This window comes from Lynx canadensis, chromosome A1, assembly GCF_007474595.2.
Source record: "Lynx canadensis isolate LIC74 chromosome A1, mLynCan4.pri.v2, whole genome shotgun sequence".
In the NCBI taxonomy this organism is placed as follows: Eukaryota; Metazoa; Chordata; class Mammalia; order Carnivora; family Felidae; genus Lynx; species Lynx canadensis.
Genome location: NC_044303.2, coordinates 228,971,692 through 228,991,467, shown reverse-complemented (window position 1 = coordinate 228,991,467; position 19,776 = coordinate 228,971,692). Strand labels below are relative to the sequence as shown.

At 42.8% G+C, this 19,776-nt stretch overlaps 1 protein-coding gene across 1 annotated transcript in view; it reads right to left on the bottom strand.

Moving 5' to 3' along the window:
• DNAH5 (dynein axonemal heavy chain 5) overlaps positions 1 to 19,776 on the bottom strand; it is a 232,406-nt gene that overhangs the window by 139,460 nt on the left and 73,170 nt on the right. The window contains 7 exon segments of the mRNA XM_032594188.1: positions 2,126 to 2,298; positions 4,114 to 4,338; positions 5,094 to 5,306; positions 8,899 to 9,055; positions 14,496 to 14,659; positions 16,154 to 16,307; positions 19,419 to 19,618. Coding sequence (XP_032450079.1) covers positions 2,126 to 2,298; positions 4,114 to 4,338; positions 5,094 to 5,306; positions 8,899 to 9,055; positions 14,496 to 14,659; positions 16,154 to 16,307; positions 19,419 to 19,618 — 1,286 coding nt within the window.

Sequence of the window (19,776 nt, the reverse complement as noted above, 5' to 3'; positions counted from 1 at the left end):
GGGCTGATGGCTCAGAGCCTGGAGGCTGTTTCCGATTCTGTGTCTCCCTCTCTCTCTGACCCTCCCCCGTTCATGCTCTGTCTCTCTTTGTCCCAAAAATAAATAAACGTTGAAAAAAAAATTAAAAAAAAGAAAAAAAGAAACTAACGCAGAGAGCCCAACTGGAGTGAATTCCACATAAAAGAGGTGAAAGACAAATGGGTGCTTCCAAGGAGTTGTGATGAGAGCACAGGCGTGGGAAGAAACGCTGAGGCGTCACAGGAGGATTTTCTTTCCGGTAGCAATTACAGCATATTTGCAAGTTGATGAGAAGGACCCAGCCAGAAGTGAAAACTGATGCTGTCCCAGAGAGGAAATCACTGGCGGTGGGGATGTTGGCTTTGGATGGCCGCACAGACCATCCATCCAGAGAACTGACTGCCCAAGAGCAGGTGCCCTGGATAGCCGAGGCGTGAGTGGGGACCGAGGGCGCGGCCCCTCCTGTGACGGCATCTTCCCCACAGGACAGGAGAGGCGGTCTTCGCTAGGGAGGGAGGGGGGTGCTGGGAGCCTAAGAAGACAGTAGGTGTGAAATCACTGCCTGAGCCACAAGCGTCTCAAGGAACTGGTCACGTTTTGTGATTATCTGCCTCTGTGCTTCAAAACAAAGAGAAACACTCCAAAAGGACATCCAAGAGCATCCAGTATAAGTCACCTCCAATCCAGGCATAAGGAGGAATCGAAAGACAATGAAGAGGAGGAGAGTGACAATAAAGTCTCTCGGTTGCAGGTCAGCATTTCATTTAGCATCCGGAATGAGCAGAGAGAACAATCAAGCAGCATGTGAGTAACATGCTTGTGTCAAACTTCCATGTTTTGTGTGAGAACATTTTTTTTTATTTTAAAATATCTTTTTTAAACGTTTATTTATTTTTGAGACAGAGAGAGACAGAGCATGAACAGGGGAGGGTCAGAGAGAGAGAGGGAGACACAGAATCGGAAACAGGCTCCAGGCTCCGAGCCGTCAGCACAGAGCCCAACGCGGGGCTCAAACTCACGGACCGCGAGATCATGACCTGAGCCGAAGTCGGACGCTTAACCGACTGAGCCACCCAGGCGCCCCTTCTTTTTTTTTTTTTTTTTAATATTTATTTATTTTTGAGAGAGAGAGAGAGAGAGAGAGAGAGACAGAGTGCAAGTGGGGGGAAGGGCACAGAGAATTGGAGACAGAATCTGAATCGGGCTCCAGGCTCCGAGCTGTCAGCACAGAGCCCGACGCCAGTCTCGAATTTACAAACCGTGAGATCATGACCTGGGCCAAAGTTGGACGCTTAACTGACTGAGCCACCCAGGGGCCCCTGGTGTGACAGTATTTGTCATCTAATAGCCCAGAAGTTCATTCCATGAAAATAAATGATATTCACCATCAGCTTCCACTGAGGCCAAATACTGCTTTTAACACTCAGCCATTTTGTCCAAAATAAGTGGCAGCGCATCCCTGAACAGAGCACATATGCAATTAGTTGATGCCACAAAGTTCAAAGTGGACTAAGTGAATTACAGAATATGAGCTGCGCAACGACTCTTGGAGACAGACTGGCTCATCTTACAGATGAGGAAACTGAGTCCAGGGAAAGCGCAAGGCGGCTCTGGCTAACAGAGTTGCTACGCAACAGGCAGAGGACAACAGAGAACTCCAGGCATCCTGGCCAATGTCCTCCCCATCACTTTTCACCTGTATTGATACTCAATTTCTTTCCTGCTAGGAAACCATCTTAATCATCTCTAATAACAGCAGGTGCCACCGTCCCCAGTGCAACCCTCAAGGCCAACTGTGATTTGCACCTATTGACACGGCAGTTAATTCCTTTTCTTGCCCCGCTGATGTCCACTGAGGTCGTTTAAACTTAGCCTCCCTAAGACTGAAGGCAAAGGAAGCAAAGCGTTTCGGTCACAAAAACCCAAATCCCATGCAAAGACCCATGGGTAAAGCTAAAGATACCGTATTTCAAAGACTTTGGTATAAAAGAGCCTATAAACCCTAAAGAGACATGAGGCAGAAATCTCCTGAGTGACTCAGGAGGATAAAAATGTAGGGGAGTGGGTGGAGGGAAAGAGGTTGTGGGATCACAGAACCTTCCATCACCTGTCTGTGAGTGGAGTTATAACAAGCCTGTCAGTGCAGCCTAAAAATTCATTCTGGTATATGAAAGCCACATCCGTGATGTGGATCATCATCTTGTCGGAATCTTCGTTAAAATAAAATCTGCACTGTTTCAGCCACTCGAAGTCTGTAGGGCTCTTGATATGCATGTGGCACTGAAACGCAAAAGGGAGATGTTAGAGCTGAGATGAGAACGACCTATATTACATATGCACATTAGCATTCACGTAGATCATAATGGGATGTAAGACAACCCAGCTGGTTTGGAGATATCAACTACATCACCATCCAACCCATTCATTGACTGATCTGCAAAAAGGACACTTGAGAAGATACAGGAATAGGAAAATTCAAGAGGAACCCCTAGTTGTGCCCACCAGTGTAAACAGCATGACACATTTTAATAGATATTCACTTCTCAAATTGCACCCTTAAATGCCCCAAACCACAGCCCTAACCATAAAGTACAACCCATGAAAAATGTTTTGGCATACAAAGACAGAATCAAACAATCTCATTAGGAAAAAGGCATCTCTTGCGATTATGACAAAGTGCAATGTTGGGGTTTTTTAATCCATTCGTTATCCTTCCTAGGATTTGCGGCGGGCCAAAATTTCTAACATCCAAATGGCAGGTTATTGACCAGTAACGCTTTTGTCTGAGTTTTGTAACCAAAATGTTAAGCGGTTTTCATCATTTTTCTTGGATAAATAATCTAAAATTATCCTGGGCCCTTTATTTCTCAGAGAGGCAAACAGTGTGCTTCACTATTAAGAGAGATTAGACCACAAGAGCTTCAATAAGCTGTCCTTCTCTCCGTTACGTCACAACTGATCTTTTATAATCTTTTTCACATAACGGGGTGAGACACGATCCAGAAAGTTATTATGAAAATAAGGGCTTAGAGTGGGAGAGAGCCAAAGCATAAGAGACTGTTAAAAACTGAGAACAAACTGAGGGTTGATGGGGGGTGGGAGGGAGGGGAGGGTGGGTGATGGGTATTGAGGAGGGCACCTTTTGGGATGAGCACTGGGTGTTGTATGGAAACCAATTTGTCAATAAATTTCATATATATAAAAAAAAAAAAAAGAAAAGAAGGGCTTTTTGCCTCTTATCTAATGTTCTATTTTGTAGCAGAGGACAAATTTCACTTCTTTTCACATTTCCTATTTTCCATAACTACTAAACTGCCTTTGCTACTCTGTTTTCTCTTGAAAGGCAAGAATCTGCATGACCTCTGAATGTCACCAGCCATATTAGGAAAGGCCATTTGCAATCAATGACATAAAATGTAGTGAAACTTGTTAAAGATGTGACTTATCCAAAAGCCTCCAAGGCGGGGTGCCTGGGTGGCGCAGTCGGTTAAGCGTCCGACTTCGGCCAGGTCACGATCTCGCGGTCCGGGAGTTCGAGCCCCGCGTCAGGCTCTGGGCTGGTGGCTCGGAGCCTGGAGCCTGTTTCCGATTCTGTGTCTCCCTCTCTCTCTGCCCCACCCCCGTTCATGCTCTGTCTCTCTCTGTCCCAAAAATAAATAAAAACGTTGAAAAAAAAATTAAAAAAAAAAAAACAAAAGCCTCCAAGGAAGCATGAACCAATTCTTCTAGCAGTGTTCCTTGTCATTTCCATAGCAAGAGACTGGTAATCTTTAATAACAGGAACACAAGACCAATGAAAGCTTTTTTCAGGATGTTCCATGGCAGTTTAGCTTCCAAACTGGTCACGTAAAGAATCTAAAATAAAGTCTAATTGATCAATAACATCTTAACAAGAGATCATCAAAATATGACTGAAATTTTGGTTTAAAGACTGAAAAAAAAAAATCTGACAAAGAAGTTCTCATCAGGAAGATGACCCTTTGCCTGAATCTAACCTTTCCTTTGAATTCATTCAAACTAATCCCAGTGGGTAAACACGGATAGTGCCCAGTGTTTGCTTTTCTATAGATGCCATAGTATTTATAAAGCATTTACCAGGTCATCAAAGATATCCCTTTGGTGCACATGGATAGTAATCAAAGTCTCATATTTAACTCGTTCCATGGAACTCAGATCCTTCGTCGTGATGCCTATCAATGTATTCAACAGCTCCAGGAAAGACTGATTGGTTTTCTGCATGATTTTTTTATCAAACTTGGCATTTCTGAGGGCTTCTTCTGAATCCCGTGTCCATATCATTTGAATTCCTAATAATCCAACCTTACGGAAACAAAAAAAGGCTTTATGAGTGTGTGTGACATATTAATATATTTAAATAGAAATTACAATATAGTGAATGATGGTGATTATTATGCAAATGTAAGGACATCCTTGATTATTTCAACTTGATTCATTGTTTGGAAACCGATGGAAACTCTATTCATGATGTTCCCTGGCAGTTACACATATACAACCTCATGATGTGTCCACAACTTTTTCCTTGTAATTTTAAATCATTTACTGTTTAAGTCATATTTCTCCCTAGATAGATTTTAAATTACTGGAAGGGAAAGAACATGGCTTAAACCTGTTTTTCTCAAGCTAGCAGGGTTTACATGTGGTAGATACCCACAAAATCTTTATTGATCATAATGGTTAAGAGAACATCGGTTTTTACATTTTAACACTAAAATACATTTCTCATCTTTCTGGCTAAGCATATGCTCAGTACTTTGTTATGATTTATTTACTAAAAAGATTCAGCAGGAAAAAGAAAACCCTTTTAGGTTAAAGAAAATATAAAGAAAATGTATCTATAAAACATGTGTCAGATGTTATTTATATTTATACATATGTATATAACCAAATAATCTGTAGCTGAAACCTTCAAGCTTATCTATATTAAGAAATCCTTAAGAAAATCTTAATACTGGTCCAGAGTTAAATTATAGTCAGTTGTGTAGTTTACAATAGGCAGTGTACAAGATCTAGTATGACTATTCTGTAAAAAATATTTTCCAATTTAATACACTGACCTGAGCAGGGAAGGAAGAAAGAAATTCAATCAGCTGGAAACCTGTTTCTTGAATATTTGCAGCTGCCTGGCGAATCACAAGATGTAATGAGGACTGAGATTCCTCCAAGAGAGAATTAAGCCAAACTTCCACATTGCCCTCTGCCATCACAGGTTTATCCAAGTCAACCGTCTCACCCTCTCGAGAGGAGATTGACAGAATTCGATCATAGATCTACAATAGAAGCCAAAACAGAAAAGAAAAAAAAAAAAAGCTATATTCACATAAAGAATGAATTCCTCCACTGCCCTCCTGTCAGTGTTATCCTTCCTGAAGGAAGGTAAGCTATAGGTTATAAAATATGATTCAAAATCAATTTCAAGCCAAAAAAAAAGTCACCCATGAAATCGAAAAGGGAATACTTTCGAACTGAGATAAATCAATTCCAAATAACCTACACCTGAAAGGCAAAAACTTACTTCCTAACAGAAATACTCAACATAAATGGGATGATCGAAACAAGTCTAGTTTCCGCCAATGAAATGGGACACTGTAAGAGCCTGTCATCCACACCACAAGCTTATCGAGACATTAGCAACGACCAGGCCAATATGATCAATGCAAACACCTTTCCAGGTAATTCCAAGTCTGTACTAATTGTCCTCTTTACAGGAGCTCCTGGTGGCACATAACGTTTTCTTTTTCTTTTTTTTTTTTTAATGTTGTTGTTTTTTTGTTTTTGTTTTTGTTTTGAGAGAGAGAGAGAGGGAGAGAGAGGCAGAGAGAGGGGGAAACAGAGGATCTGAGGGTGGGCTCTGCGCTGACAGCATGGAACTCAGTGCAGGGGTTTGAACTCACGAACCATGAGATCATGACCTCAGCTGAAGTTGGACGCTTCACCAACTGAGCCACCCAGGTGCCCCGATGTTTTCTAATTCAAATCCAGCTCCTAGTCTGGTCTTCTCACCTCAGTTTCCATGCAGCATGGCATCATGAGGATAGCATGCTATTTGCTAAAATACAGGTCCAAATGGTGCTCTGCTATTCATTGACCATGCGATGGCGGAGGACACATCTCTGAGACTAAATTTCTGGCTCATAACTAGTCATTAAAATCTACGCCTGTGCTGCTTCCCTACTCACTTCACAGGCTGCTCATAGCATACAATAAAATAAGGCAAATGATCAAGTAAGTACAAAGTTCTTTAATAAGTGGGATACTGTTTCCTTGGGCTCCAATGTAGTACCGTATCAATGAATCCTCCTGTGTCGTAGACAGAAGTGGTCTACCAAGAAGCTAATGAGACAGAAGTTCCACAGCCTGTCACTTCCACGGGCCCTTTCCAAGTCCCGACTAGAGTTGTAGATTTATAATTTCACAGCAGTGAGGACCTACAAAAACCGGATCTGCCCCTGGTTGTAGAAATGTTATAGCAAGAGAAAACAGCAAAAAAGCGATGCTATTTACTTTAAGAAGTAATTGCTATGAATAGCGGCTAAAAATGAGGACGTTTAATTGATTCCCACTGTGCAATGAGACCGTGAGAAGCTGCACTCTAGAGCCATTCAGTCCTAGTGCAGAAGGATGTAAGAAAAGCATCGGGAAGAACTTCCTGTGTAATTCAGTGCCTCTTTCAACCCACACATCCAGTAGGTCTACAAGAAACAATGGTTTTGACCCACTGAATCCATACTGCCTTCCCTTCCTCTCTCCCCATTCGCCTTCATCAAGGCTTTGTTGTAGCACCTCAGCCTTTTCCATCCTGACTGGGTTCCATGCCTCCTTCTATTTTGCCTCCTACACCGAGCCAGAGAATCTTTCTGAAACACAGCTGGGTCACCGCCCTGCGTAAAACCCTCCTGCACCTTCTGTCATGTTCAGGATGAAGTAGAATTCTGTAGTGTGATACACTTGGCCGGTTGGAATCTGATCCCATGTCTCCTTCTTCCCCTTCTCCCTTTGCTCATCACTGCCCATCAGGGTTAAAATGTGTACCCCCGGGGTGCCTGGGTGGCTCAGTCAGTTAAGCGTGTGACTTCAGCTCAGGTCACGATCTCGAGGCTCATGAGTTGAAGCCCTGCTTCAGGCTCTGTGCTGACAGCTCGGAGCCTGGAGCCCGCTTCAGATTCTGTGTCCCTCTCTGTCTCTGCTCCTTGCCCATTCATGCTCTGTCTCGCTGTCTCAAAATAAATAAATGTTAATCTTTTTAATTTAAAATACATGTTGAAGTCCTAAGCCCAGAACCTGTGAATGGAACCTTATTTGGAAATAGGGTCTTTGTAGACGTCATCAAGTTACGATGAAGGTGGACCCTAATCCAATAACTGGTGTTTTTATAAGAAGCAAATCTAGACAGAGACACACAGGGACACACAGAGACACAGACACACAGGGAAAATATCGTGTGAAGATAAAAGCAGATTATCAACGTGACGTGGGTATAAGCCAAGGAACATCCAGGGTTGCCAACTGCCACCAGAAACTAGGAGAAAGGCGTAGAATGAACTCTCCTTCAGAGCCTCCAGCAGGAACCAAGTCTGCTGGCATCTCAGTTCAGACTTCTAGCCTCCAGAAAGGTGAGAGAAGAAATTTCTGCTGTCAATCCAGAGCAGCCGTAGGAAACCGACACAACCCGTCACGTAGCCACACTCCCGACACCCGAGGCTGCCCACACTTTTCAGACCCTTGCACCTGCCCTTGCTTCTGACTGGATCATGAACCCCTTTCTCCACCTGCCTGGGTAGATTGCACTTGCCTTCAAATTATCAGTTCAAGTACCATACTGTCCCGCAGGGAGCCTTCCCTGACACCCCTTATACCAGGCTAAGGCTCCCTGACAGCATCCCCATGTTATTTGTGCATAACACTAGCACAGCGAGTCAAGAATTACCAACCGTTAAATGGCCAGATTTCCCATGAATGTTGCACGGCATAAAAACAACTTCGGTGTAATGATAAATTCTTCCTTGGAGCCCCAGGACTAGCACCATGCCTGACACACAGCCCCGGGCATGAACTTAAACGAATGGCTTTTGATCGCGTCCAATGTAATCACTCCACCACGGCACCAGCTGCACTCTAGAAACACCCCCCCGCCCCCGAGTGTGGATCCCGGAGGTCTCTGATTCTCGAGTTCAGCACAACATCTGGCACATGGAAGTTGCTCCCCAAGAGCATGCCAGGATGAATAAGGGAATGAATGGCATTGAGGGTTTCCGGGAAGCCCCGGAGGACGACCGAACACACTGTCAAACTGGAAGGGCCTCTTTCCCAGGGAATTTGGGGTGAAGCGATGGATCGGGCAGTATCTTCTCGCAGCCGTGAAACGCAACCTCCCTTACGTTGAACGCCTTCTCTTGGGTCCCCCACAACTCCATGACCCTAGAAACTTGTAAGGAGTGTTTCAAAAAAAAAAAAAAAAGGCTTCAATCAAGCATGACGAGCACCAGGGAAGACGATCATGCCAAATACTTCTCAAACCTGATTAAAACAATCAAATCACTACGGCAATTCTGCTTGTCAAGGGACTATTTTCTGAGCGATTGGTTTCTTTGTTTCGTTGAATTTCGCAACAGCTAACTTGGCATGTAAAACCATGAATGCTACATACGATGCATCCCTAATCATATTCACACTGTTCTTCAAATTTACACTTTGGATAGTAAGAAATCACACAATTCTGAAGGCACATTGGGCCCAAAAGTTTGTTTTTAATCACTAGCTGGGAGTAACCCTATGCAAACACAGCATCAGAGAGCGATTGTACAAAGACAAGGGAAGTTTAAGATATGGCAATTGCCGGCCAGCAGTTAGAATTAGGCAAACCTTTTCATGGAACTTGACAGTTTTGATGTTGTCAAACACGTTCAGCAAATGGGCTTGTATCGTGTGTGTGTCTGATGCCTGCCCCAGGATCTCCAGAAGGGCGGGGTCCGAGACAAAGAAGAAGCGAGGAAAGCAAAGACGTTTTTTCTCCAAGTACCTAAGTGGAGAGGAAAAGAGAAGCTTTATAAACACACAAAGCAGGCCTTTCTAGAAATAAACTCATCGGGACGGCGAGAAGGGGGAAGGATTGTGAGGCAAACAAATTTTCCCACACACTGTTCGATGTTTTTGTCCTGTGGTTCTTACTAATCTTGCCTAGTAGCATTCCGTATTTGGATGAAAAACAAATATTTTTTCCAGAACTGATAGGAGAGTTTCTTCGTCTGGCCTCAAAGAGGGGGCAGGACAACACTGCCCAAAGAGTCTCTGTTTACATCCCCCTCATTTTCTTAAACTCTTGCTTTTATGCTCGTGTTTGTTTGGGTTTTTTGAACATTTATTTACTTTTGAGAGAGGGAGAGACAGAGCATGACTGGGAAAGGGGCAGAGAGACACGGAGACAGAATCCGAAGCAGGCTCCGGGCTCCGAGCTGTCAGCACAGAGCCTGATGCAGGGCTCGAACTCACACACCTTGAGATCACGACCTGAGCCGAAGTCAGATGCTTAACCGACTGAGCCGCCCATGCACCCCTGTGCTCATTGTGTTTTATGTTGTTTGTTTTTAGCTTTTTATTTTCCTTACTTTAAATAGGCTAGTTTTATTTTAAATATCCCAATCCATCTTATTTGTAGAAGCTTGATCTTTATTCTTTATTGAGAAAAGAATTCCTTATTCCTTGTTCTTTTTTTTAATGTGTATTTATTTTGAGAGAGAAAGAGGGTGTAATCAGGGGAGAGGCAGAGAGAGGGACACACAGAATCTGAAGCAGGCTCCAGGCTCTGAGCTGTCAGCACAGAGCCCAACACAGGGCTTGAACTCACCAACTACAAGGTCATAACCTGAGCTGAAGTCAAACGCTTAATCGACTGATCAAATTTTTTAAATGCTTATGTATTTATTTTGAGAAGAGATAACACAAGCGGGGGAGGGGCAGAGAGAGAGGGAGAGAGAAAACACCAAGCAGGCTCCAAAGTGTCAGCACAGAGCCGCACACAGGGTTCGATCTCACAAACCGTGAAATCACGACCTGACTTGAAATCAAGATTTGGACACCTAACCGAATGAGACACCCAGGCGCCCCTCACATTTTTCTCTAAATTCTAGTTAGCTAACATTCAGTGCAATATTGGTTTCAGGAGTAGAATTCAGTGATTCATCACTTACATACAACACCCAGGGCTCATTATAACAAGTGCCCTCCTCAGGACCCATCACCCATCTAGCCCATCCCCCATCCACCTCCCTCCATCAACCCTCAGTTTGTTCTCTATCTTTAAGAATCTCTTGGGGCGCCTGGGTGGCGCAGTCGGTTAAGCGTCCGACTTCAGCCAGGTCACGATCTCGCGGTCCGTGAGTTCGAGCCCCGCGTCGGGCTCTGGGCTGATGGCTCGGAGCCTGGAGCCTGTTTCCAATTCTGTGTCTCCCTCTCTCTCTGCCCCTCCCCCGTTCATGCTCTGTCTCTCTCTGTCCCAAAAATAAATAAACGTTGAAAAAAAAAATTAAAAAAAAAAAAAAAAAGAATCTCTTACGGTTTATTTCCCTCTCTCTTCTTTCTTTTTTACAAAAATTCTTCTTTTGTCAAATGTCCTTCAACAGTTACTTGACTTGATTCAATAATTTTATGAAACATATCAAATCATTCATACCTGAAAACCTATTTTTCTAAAAAGTTATTTTGAAGGATTTGCTTGCAAATGGTTTTGCTTTAAAGTTAACATTTAAAGGGTGCTTTACCGATGCTTTAATTGCCTATGATCTTCGTGCTTAATAATGTCTTCACAGGACAATTTTCTAAAGGAAAAGTATTAGCATAGGCCCATGGCATAAGCTGTTGGGATGCCCATCACCTAGATTAGAGTAAACTTGCAAATATTTGCCAAGGAAAATCTCGGTCCTTGTTCCACCTCCTACTGAACCTGCCTCCACATGTAGTGGGGTAGACATCCATCTAGGCATGGTCTTGTTTAGGCTCTTCAACTTTCCTAAAAGCATGCCAACTTCATCACCCTCCCAGCTGAACACCAAAGTCTATGGATTTGTCTTTAACCAGCAGTGCCAGTGGTCTATCACCTAGATTCTTGTCAGGGCTTAACATCCCTCACATTTCACACTGCCCCATATCCTCTGTTAACTTGGATATACCGGTGATATTCATGAAGGAGTTCCTGAAGAGTGTGCAGGCATCCCATCGCGACTTCCCTGGATCAAGCCATTCTATCATAATGTCTCCCACTTGACTCACACTGGGGTAAAGCAAGCAGGTGAGGATTCTGCTGAGTGTTCCCATTATAGAGAATGCACAATAGAGTATCGTCCAAGGTGTCAATTTAAAACAAAACAAAACAAAAAATGTTGTTTTCCCGAGCAACTGGAACCTTTCATTTTATGCATCGTATGAATGCTATACCTAATCGTACATCACTCTTTCCTTTGTCCCTGGGAAAAAAAGCCTTTGGTCTCTGAATCTGAGGTCCATTTATAGCTTCTTTTTTTTTTTTTTTTTTTTTTTTAATTTTTTTTTTTTTCAATGTTTATTTATTTTTGGGACAGAGAGAGACAGAGCATGAACGGGGGAGGGGCAGAGAGAGAGGGAGACACAGAATCGGAAACAGGCTCCAGGCTCTGAGCCATCAGCCCAGAGCCCGATGCGGGGCTCGAACTCACGGACCGCGAGATCGTGACCTGGCTGAAGTCGGACGCTTAACCGACTGCGCCACCCAGGCGCCCCTATAGCTTCTTTTTGAGACAAGTTTACCATCTTTGGTTTTTATCCTTTCCTTTCACCTTAATTTTCTCATTACTTTATTATTTTCCAGCAGCCACCTCAAAAGCCACTTAACCAGCCAAGCATAAGTAAGCAAGCCCCCTCCCTTACATGTTACCATACAGGTCACGTTTTTGGTTCAAGTTTAAGCAACACTTCTACTTCACAGAGATCCTTCCAAAGTGCCATTTGAGGCTCAGAATTTTAACCACCACCCATGACTCTGAGCACAGCCTGGCTTAGGTGCCCTCGGGTGCTCAGTGCACAAGACAGCTGCCTAGTCACAGGTGGTGTTATAGGTACTGTTGTAGGTCGTGAGAACATGGGGACGTTGGTATGGGGAGGGGGCATCCATCTCCCAGAGTTAGCCAAGGAGACATCATCACTTAGTTGGAGTCAAAAGCTCAGAATATGTGGCATGTCAGTGTCAATGTACATCTCAGCACAATTAGCATCCCTGATGCTACTCCCACTCGTGACTACAGATGATCGTGACAGGGAATTTTATGTGTCAACTTGGCTGGGCCACGGTACCCACGCATCTGGTCAAACTTTGTTCTAGATGTTTCTGTGAAGGTTTTCGTTTTAAAGTTTATTTACTTATTTTGAGAGAGACAGAGAGAGAGTGAGCAGGGGAGGGGCAGAAAGAGAGAGGAAGAGAGAGAAGTCCAAGCAGGCTCCATGCTGCCAGCTGCAGAGCCTGACACAGGGCTCGAACCCACAAACCATGAGATCATGACCTGAGCCGAAACCAAGAGTCAGATGCTTAACCAACTGAGCCACCAGGCACCCCAGCGTAAAGGTATTTTTAGCTAAGATTAACATTTAATCAGAAGACTTTGAATAAAGCAGATTATCCTTCATAATGTGGGTGGGCCTCAACCAATCAGGCAAAAGCCTAAAGAAAAAAAGACTGACAGCCCCTAGAAGAAGGAATTTTGCCAGCAGACTGCCTTTGGGCTTTAACTGAAGCAGGTCATCCCTGTGTCTCCAGGCTGCCAGCCTTCCCTGTAGATTTGAACTTGCCAGTCTCCTCCATCACATCTCTCTCCCTCAGTCTCTCTCTCTCTTCTTCTCTCTCTCTCTCTCTCTCTCTCTCTGTCTCCACCCCCAACCATGTGTATACACACCCTACTGATTCTATTTCTCTAGAGAACTCTGACCAGTACATAACCAACAGTTTATCCTAAATTTCTCCATACATACTGACTATTCTAAGATTGAAGGGGGGATATTTAGGGACACCTGGGTAGCTCAGCCAATTAAGTGTCCAACTCTTGATTGTAGCACAGGTCATGATCCCGGGGTCAGGGTATCGAGCCCCGTGCCAGGATCTGTGCTGAATGTGGAGCTTGCTGGGATTCCCACCACCCCCCCCCCCGCCCCTCTCCCCTGCTCGTGCTCTCTCTCTCTCTCTCTCTCTCTCTCTCTCTCTCTCTCTCTCTCCCTAAAGTAAAAAATAATTTAAAAAAATGGTTAAAGGGGAGATACTTATTTTTTTAATATGAAATTTATTGTCACATTGGTTTCCATACAACACCCAGTGCTCATCCCAACAGGTGCCCTCCTCAATGCCCATCACCCACTTTCCCCTCCCTTCCACCCCCCATCAACCCTCAGTTTATTCTCAGTTTTTAAGAGTCTCTTATGGTTTGCCTCCTTCCCTCTCTGTAACTTTTTTCCCCCTTCCTCTTCCCCATGGTCTTCTGTTAAGTTTCTCAGGATCCACATAAGAGTGAAAGAGAAAGAGGAGATATTTAAAAGCATGTATATTCCAGCTATAATATAAATAAGTCATGGGGATATATTTTACAGCATGGTGACTATAGTTGAAAATACTCTATTTCATATTTGAAAGCTGCTAAGAAAGTAGATCTTGAAAGTTCTCATTACAAGAAAAATAGTTTGTAACTATGCACGTTACGATGGACGTTAACTAGACTTATGGTGGTCATCATTTTGCAATATATACAAATCTCAAACCACTATGTTGCATACCTGAAACTAATGTAATGCTGTATGTCAATTATATCTCAATAAAAATAAAAAATACAGAAAACCATGTGTAGTTAACTGTTTTTGGAATATTCACTACTATTCAACATATTTCTGCTTACATGATTTATCTTGATTAGCCAAAGGGAAAGAAAAGAAAAATATATGTTACTCTTGGAATTCACCCCGCCTCCTATACACGTATGTGTGTGTGTGCACGTAAGTGTGTGTGTGTGTGTGTGTGTGTGTGTATACACTGATAGATACATGAGGCTCTTGTTTCTGTATAATCTTGACTACTTGTGTACATTACACTGTTCATATTGTTCTTGGTTGCACCTAATGAAATATTTTGACTCTTCAGATGCTTATCCAAGAAGAAAATCAGGAAAGTAGCTGTATCCGTTCCAAAAGGCAAGGACTATATGAGAATTTGCAAGACTTTGTCCCAGTGGATGGAAGAAGCCCTGAGTTCTATTATTCCAACATCAGAACAAATCCAGCAAGGGCTTGGAGATAATATGAGACTCCAAGCTACCGGTTTTATCTATGCAACAACATCAGACACGAATTACGTTTTAGCAAAAGAAAATCAATATGGCTAATGCTGTCTAGTCCCTCTGATCCCTTTCATCTCTAGGACGCTAAGGGGGCCTTCACAGAGCCAGTAAACTTACCCAGTGAGGGATTTCTGGCACATTTCCAACTGGTCCAGCAAGTGCGGTAACAGCTGCCCCATGGTCTCATCTCCAACACAACACTGAACCACATTTGGCATTTCATGAGCCCGAGTCATAATCTTCACCCAAGATTTATCGATGTTGGAAAAGCGCTTGGCTTCCTACAAGAACGAGGTAACAAAGCCCACTTGGACACATCTGTGATCTCAAGGAAAGCGCATCTCACATACCTTCTGCTGAGGCCAGATTTCTCCCCAGTCTGGATATCCCAACTTTACATGCCTAAAATGTCACACATGTTCTATTTCGATTCTCCTTTTGCACCATCCCACCCCCTTTCTTAAATAAGGTCCCCCCATTATGTTAACTGAAAGCAGAAGACAGACACAGAAATGAAAATAACAATATGAGACAGCTTGGAAGAGAAAAGCACTCCCAAGTGTTTTTGCCAGTTATCCCTAAATGAAGTGAATTTTATGTTTTTCAAGTTTTCTACACTGAGCACTGAATTGTTTGTATATTTAGAAATGAAAACATTTAAAAATAAGATACAAAACTAATTACGGTATAACCCTAATACTGTGAAATTTTTAAACATAGATTTTTTTTTTCAGAAAAAAAATTGAAAATGCGCAGAGGACTTTGAGAGAATAGAAATAAGGTTTTCCTTCTTCCCTAAAACTTTCTGTAGTTTACCAATAAGCATGTACTATCAAATATGAGAGCAAGAGACCCCACAGAGCTCCTTGAATATTGAATGTGAAAGTTGCCAGTATTACATCCAATTTGAGATTCCCCACCACCCAGCAAGAAGAAAAACATGCCCAAATATAAAAGCAGAAATAAAGAAATAAGTAAATAAATACTTAAAGTTTCAGTGTGTGGATACATTCCACTGGTAGGTGAAAAATACATCGGCTAACAGATCCATCCTCTGTAATGAAACTGAAAACTCACCACAGGGACAGCTAGGAAGACTGAGCAAAAAAAACACTCAACACAACCGTGTTTCTAAAACTCAAATATATCATTAAAACATTATAATTTTGCAAACGATTTAAGGTAGTTGAATAAGAATCCTTGAGATTTGGTAAGAAAAATGTTTTTGATAAAAATTTCAAAATACTGCATTCCATATTCCCCATAAGATGATTAAATTTGATGAGAAAAAAACATGTTCCACAGTCTTGAGAAGAGGGCCTTTTTGTTCTGGAGTTTCTTTTTTCTGCCTGTTTCCACCCCCCCAGTTTTCCAGTACAGATATAATTGGGTGAATTATATAGCGTGAGTTGTTTTAAACTGTCAGTAGTAACAGAACAAATTATCCTGCCATTGTCGAGATAACTACGCCATAATTCCTCACTGTTCCCAAATTCTACCTTCAAATTACCTAAAGTGTATCAATTATGCAGACACTCCTTTTCTTTTTTAACCCTCTGCTTCCCACAAAACCACACGGTTTTGTAGCCTTCACACCCTTACGTTTCCACAATCGCTCTCTCCTTATAAAACAGTTCAACAACAACGACAAAAACATTGGGGAGGGTGTGGCTCCAGAGAAATTGAAATATTATTGCATTTTTGAAGGAATTATTAGTTATTGGAGAATTCTCTGAGTTAAAACCCTGATGAAACCATAAGGAAAATTCTGAAACCTTGGGAAGCTGCTTGGCAATATCTCCTCCCACAAAGACAGCTTCTAAGTAAATCCACAAGTTCTGCACCATCATCCAGCTCTCAATGATGTCTGTTGAGTTGGAAAGGTGCTGCACCCAGTCTTGGATCTGGGCCTTGAACGGCATATTGTACCTAAAATGAAAAATACAGTCAGCATTTGGGAGGTTTTTTGGAGGTTTTCTTTTTGATTGTTGTTGTTTTCCAACTAAAAGATTTTATTTAATCCTGATTTTTACCTGTTTCTTTACAACTGGGATTACGTTGTGCTGGTTTTGAAAATGATGCTGCTTGGGGCACCCGGGAGGCTCAGTCAGGTCAGCATCTAGCCCTTAATTTCAGCTCAGGTCATGACCTCACGGTTCATGGGATCGAGCCCCGCGTCGGGCTCTGGGCTAACAGTGCAGAGCCTGCTTGGGATTCTCTCTGCCCCTCCACGATTCTTTCTCACACCTTCTCTCTCACTCTCTCTCTCTCTCTCTCTCTCTCTCAAATAAATAAACTTATTTTTTTTTAATGATGCTACCAAGTGGCTAAATCATCATCATTTACTGGACATTGTTCGACTTTTCCTGTTTTGATCCAGAGCATAAACAGGTGGGAGATGTGTCATCTGAGGAGCAGATCAGGCATTAGACTTGATTCCACACAACTGCTAGAGTAATAAAATTGGGGTCATTGTTGCTACAGCCAAGCGAGTAATAGTCTCTCTGCTGACCTTTGTGTCTTCTCCAGCGACTCTCTCTGGTTTCTCACATACTATGGGGCAATTACAGAGACACTGGTGGGGATCAAACAACCAATTCAATTTTCAAACATGTTAATACCTGCAATCTTTCTCTAGCCACCCCCTTTCTGGGTCTCTTTCCAACTTCGCAGCCACTCAAAACCACCCACTCGTGTGTGTATGTGTGTGTGTGTGCGTGTGCATGTGCGTGTGCTTGTGTGTGTATGTGTTAGGGCTCATGCATGTCTACGTGTAATACTCTGATAGTCACTCTTTAGCCTCTCCTATAGTTAATCTATCTTCCCTTTTTCATTCTTGAGAGAGAAACGGATCATGGCCTTCCAGTGTTTTTTTCCTTTTCTCTTTAGATATAGGACCCCATTTCTACCTGGAAACGTAAGTGCCCAGTTAAAATACTGAATTTCCCAGCCTCCTCTGCAGCAATGGGCAGGGCCGGGACTAAGTTCCACATCGGTAGCTCCCAACCTTGGCTGTACTTTGGGGACATCCAGCAGACATTAAAAACTACTTGGGCCTGGGCACCGGGGTGGCTCAGTCGGTTGAGCATCCGACTTTGGCTCAGGTCATGATCTCGCGGTTTGTGAGTTCAAGCCCCGCGCGGGCTCTGTGCTGACAGCTCGGAGCCTGGAGCCTGCTTCCGATTCTGTGTCTCCCTCTCTCTCTGACCCTCCCCCACTCATGCTCTGTCACTCTCTCTGTCAAAAATAAATAAACATTAAGAAAAAAAAAAGCCCTACTCAGGCCTGCCTGGGTCCCACCCCCAAGAGACTCCAATTCAATCAGTGTGAGATGTGGCCCAGGCACTGGGATTTAAGTTCCCCAGGCGTCCAGTAAACAGCCAAGTGAGGACCACTCTCTCGGGTAAGAAGTGGGTGGCAGCATTGTATGGAAGGGGAAGTAAGGGAAAGGGCCACCCCTGGAAAAGACAGAAGGGGAGCCTGATAAAGCTTAGGTCCCTGATGACGAGGTGGAGCCTGCTCTCTACCCTGAACCATCAACCGTGGAGCTTCTTTTACGCGAGAGCCGCAAAAACTTCAGTTTTTGCAGGCAATGTTTTATGAGGTGCTTCTATTATTTGCAGACAAAATTCTAATAATTGTACTCCCTGTCACTGTTTTTCCTTTTTCTTCGCCCTTAGGGATCCCTCCATTCCAACAGACTATGGACTTAAATCTTTCTCAAATATTAGTCATATTCATTAATAAAATTTTCATTCCCACAGTCCTAATTGTGAAACAGACTGTTTTAATATTCCACATCTTTCTGGGTTTTTTTTTTAATTTACGCTTTTCACTAGAATGCAGTTCCATAGCAACAGAGAACATTGTTTGATTTGCTCTTCTGTCCATAGCACCTAGAAAAGTGTATGGCACATAGTAGGTGTTCAATAAATTTGTACTGAATATGTGTTCCTCACACAACTCTCATCTGTGGATTCACTGCCATCGGTAAGGACAGTTTCCCCATCCCTAACATAGTAATTTTTACTTAATTTGTATGTGTTCATTTTCTACCTCCCTAGGATGTGTTATTTTCCATCTGTCCTTCATTTATTTGGGTATGAATAGCAACCAAATTCATTCAAACTCACCAAATCCGAGGTACTTCAGAGTCAAGGTTACCAATGGTCTAAATCTCTAAGACCGAATTTTATATCCCATATTACTCACTTCAAACACTTGGGTGTACCAAGCAAAAGTGAAGAAGAGAAATTTTTATCAAACAGTATTAAGTGGTTATTAATCCCTACATTAAACTTATTCATATACATATACACGCAGAAGAGACTGACGTTCGAAAGACAGAATGCAGTAAACTCGTATCTCAATGATACCCACATGCTACACAATTATTATATATCTGAGAAGATCCTGGTGAACAAAAAATTATTTCAGGAGGAGCAAAGGGAAGCAAGGAACCAAGGAAATGTTAAGCTCATGAGTCTAAGGCATGTGCATCCAAAGCATGATGGTTTTGCAGTTAACTGTCAAACAGAAGTGTTAGACTCGTATCGGTCTGTGCTGTTTTATTTCTCTTTATGAATTAAATTCACTCTCTATCTTAATCTGTCATCTCATTAAAGTATGTACACAACTAAGAGTTTCTAGTCCACAGATGTTGGCACAACGATTTCCCAAGTAGAACGATTATTCTGAAGCTCAGCCTAATTTCCCCTGGACTCCGGAGCCTGTCAAGCTGTCAGCTGTGCGGTGAGGCTTGTCAGCTGCAAAGTTGAAATGTTCCGCAAGATCCAAGTGGCTAATTACATGTTGCATTATTTTGTCCAGTTGATGGTCTCAGACACATCCCACAGTAGAGGATAATGAAATAAAAACAGCATTACACATGCTGTGCCAAGGGCTAAAATTAAAACACGGATTTTTAATGTTAAATAAATTGTATGGGGGCCATTGCTGCATTGTTTAATATGAATTTCCCTTAAAACGTTTGTTGCGGTGGTTCCCACATCTCAGGGGAAAGATGGACGGACTTCCTACCTGTTGCTCAGTAGAGAGCCTAGCAACATCAAGCTGTCCTCCATGCTGGTGATGATTTCTGAGGTGCTGTCTCCCCGCAAGAGGAGCTCTCCACGGGCTTTAAAGCTGCCAAATGTGAATGTTTTGCTGTCCCACTCGTTCATCACTTGCTTCAGCTTGTGCTCGATGTCTCTCTCTTTCACCGCACTGATACAGATGTCCTATTAAAATTGCAAGCTCTAGCTTTACCACATGAAAGTCACACGTCCTTCGTGAACAGTCCAGATTCAGCAGAGGTCCTAGCCTCACTATTTGCTTCATACGTATCTAAAACTACTTTTCCCGCCCAGCTCTAAAATGCAATATAACAAATGGTGTA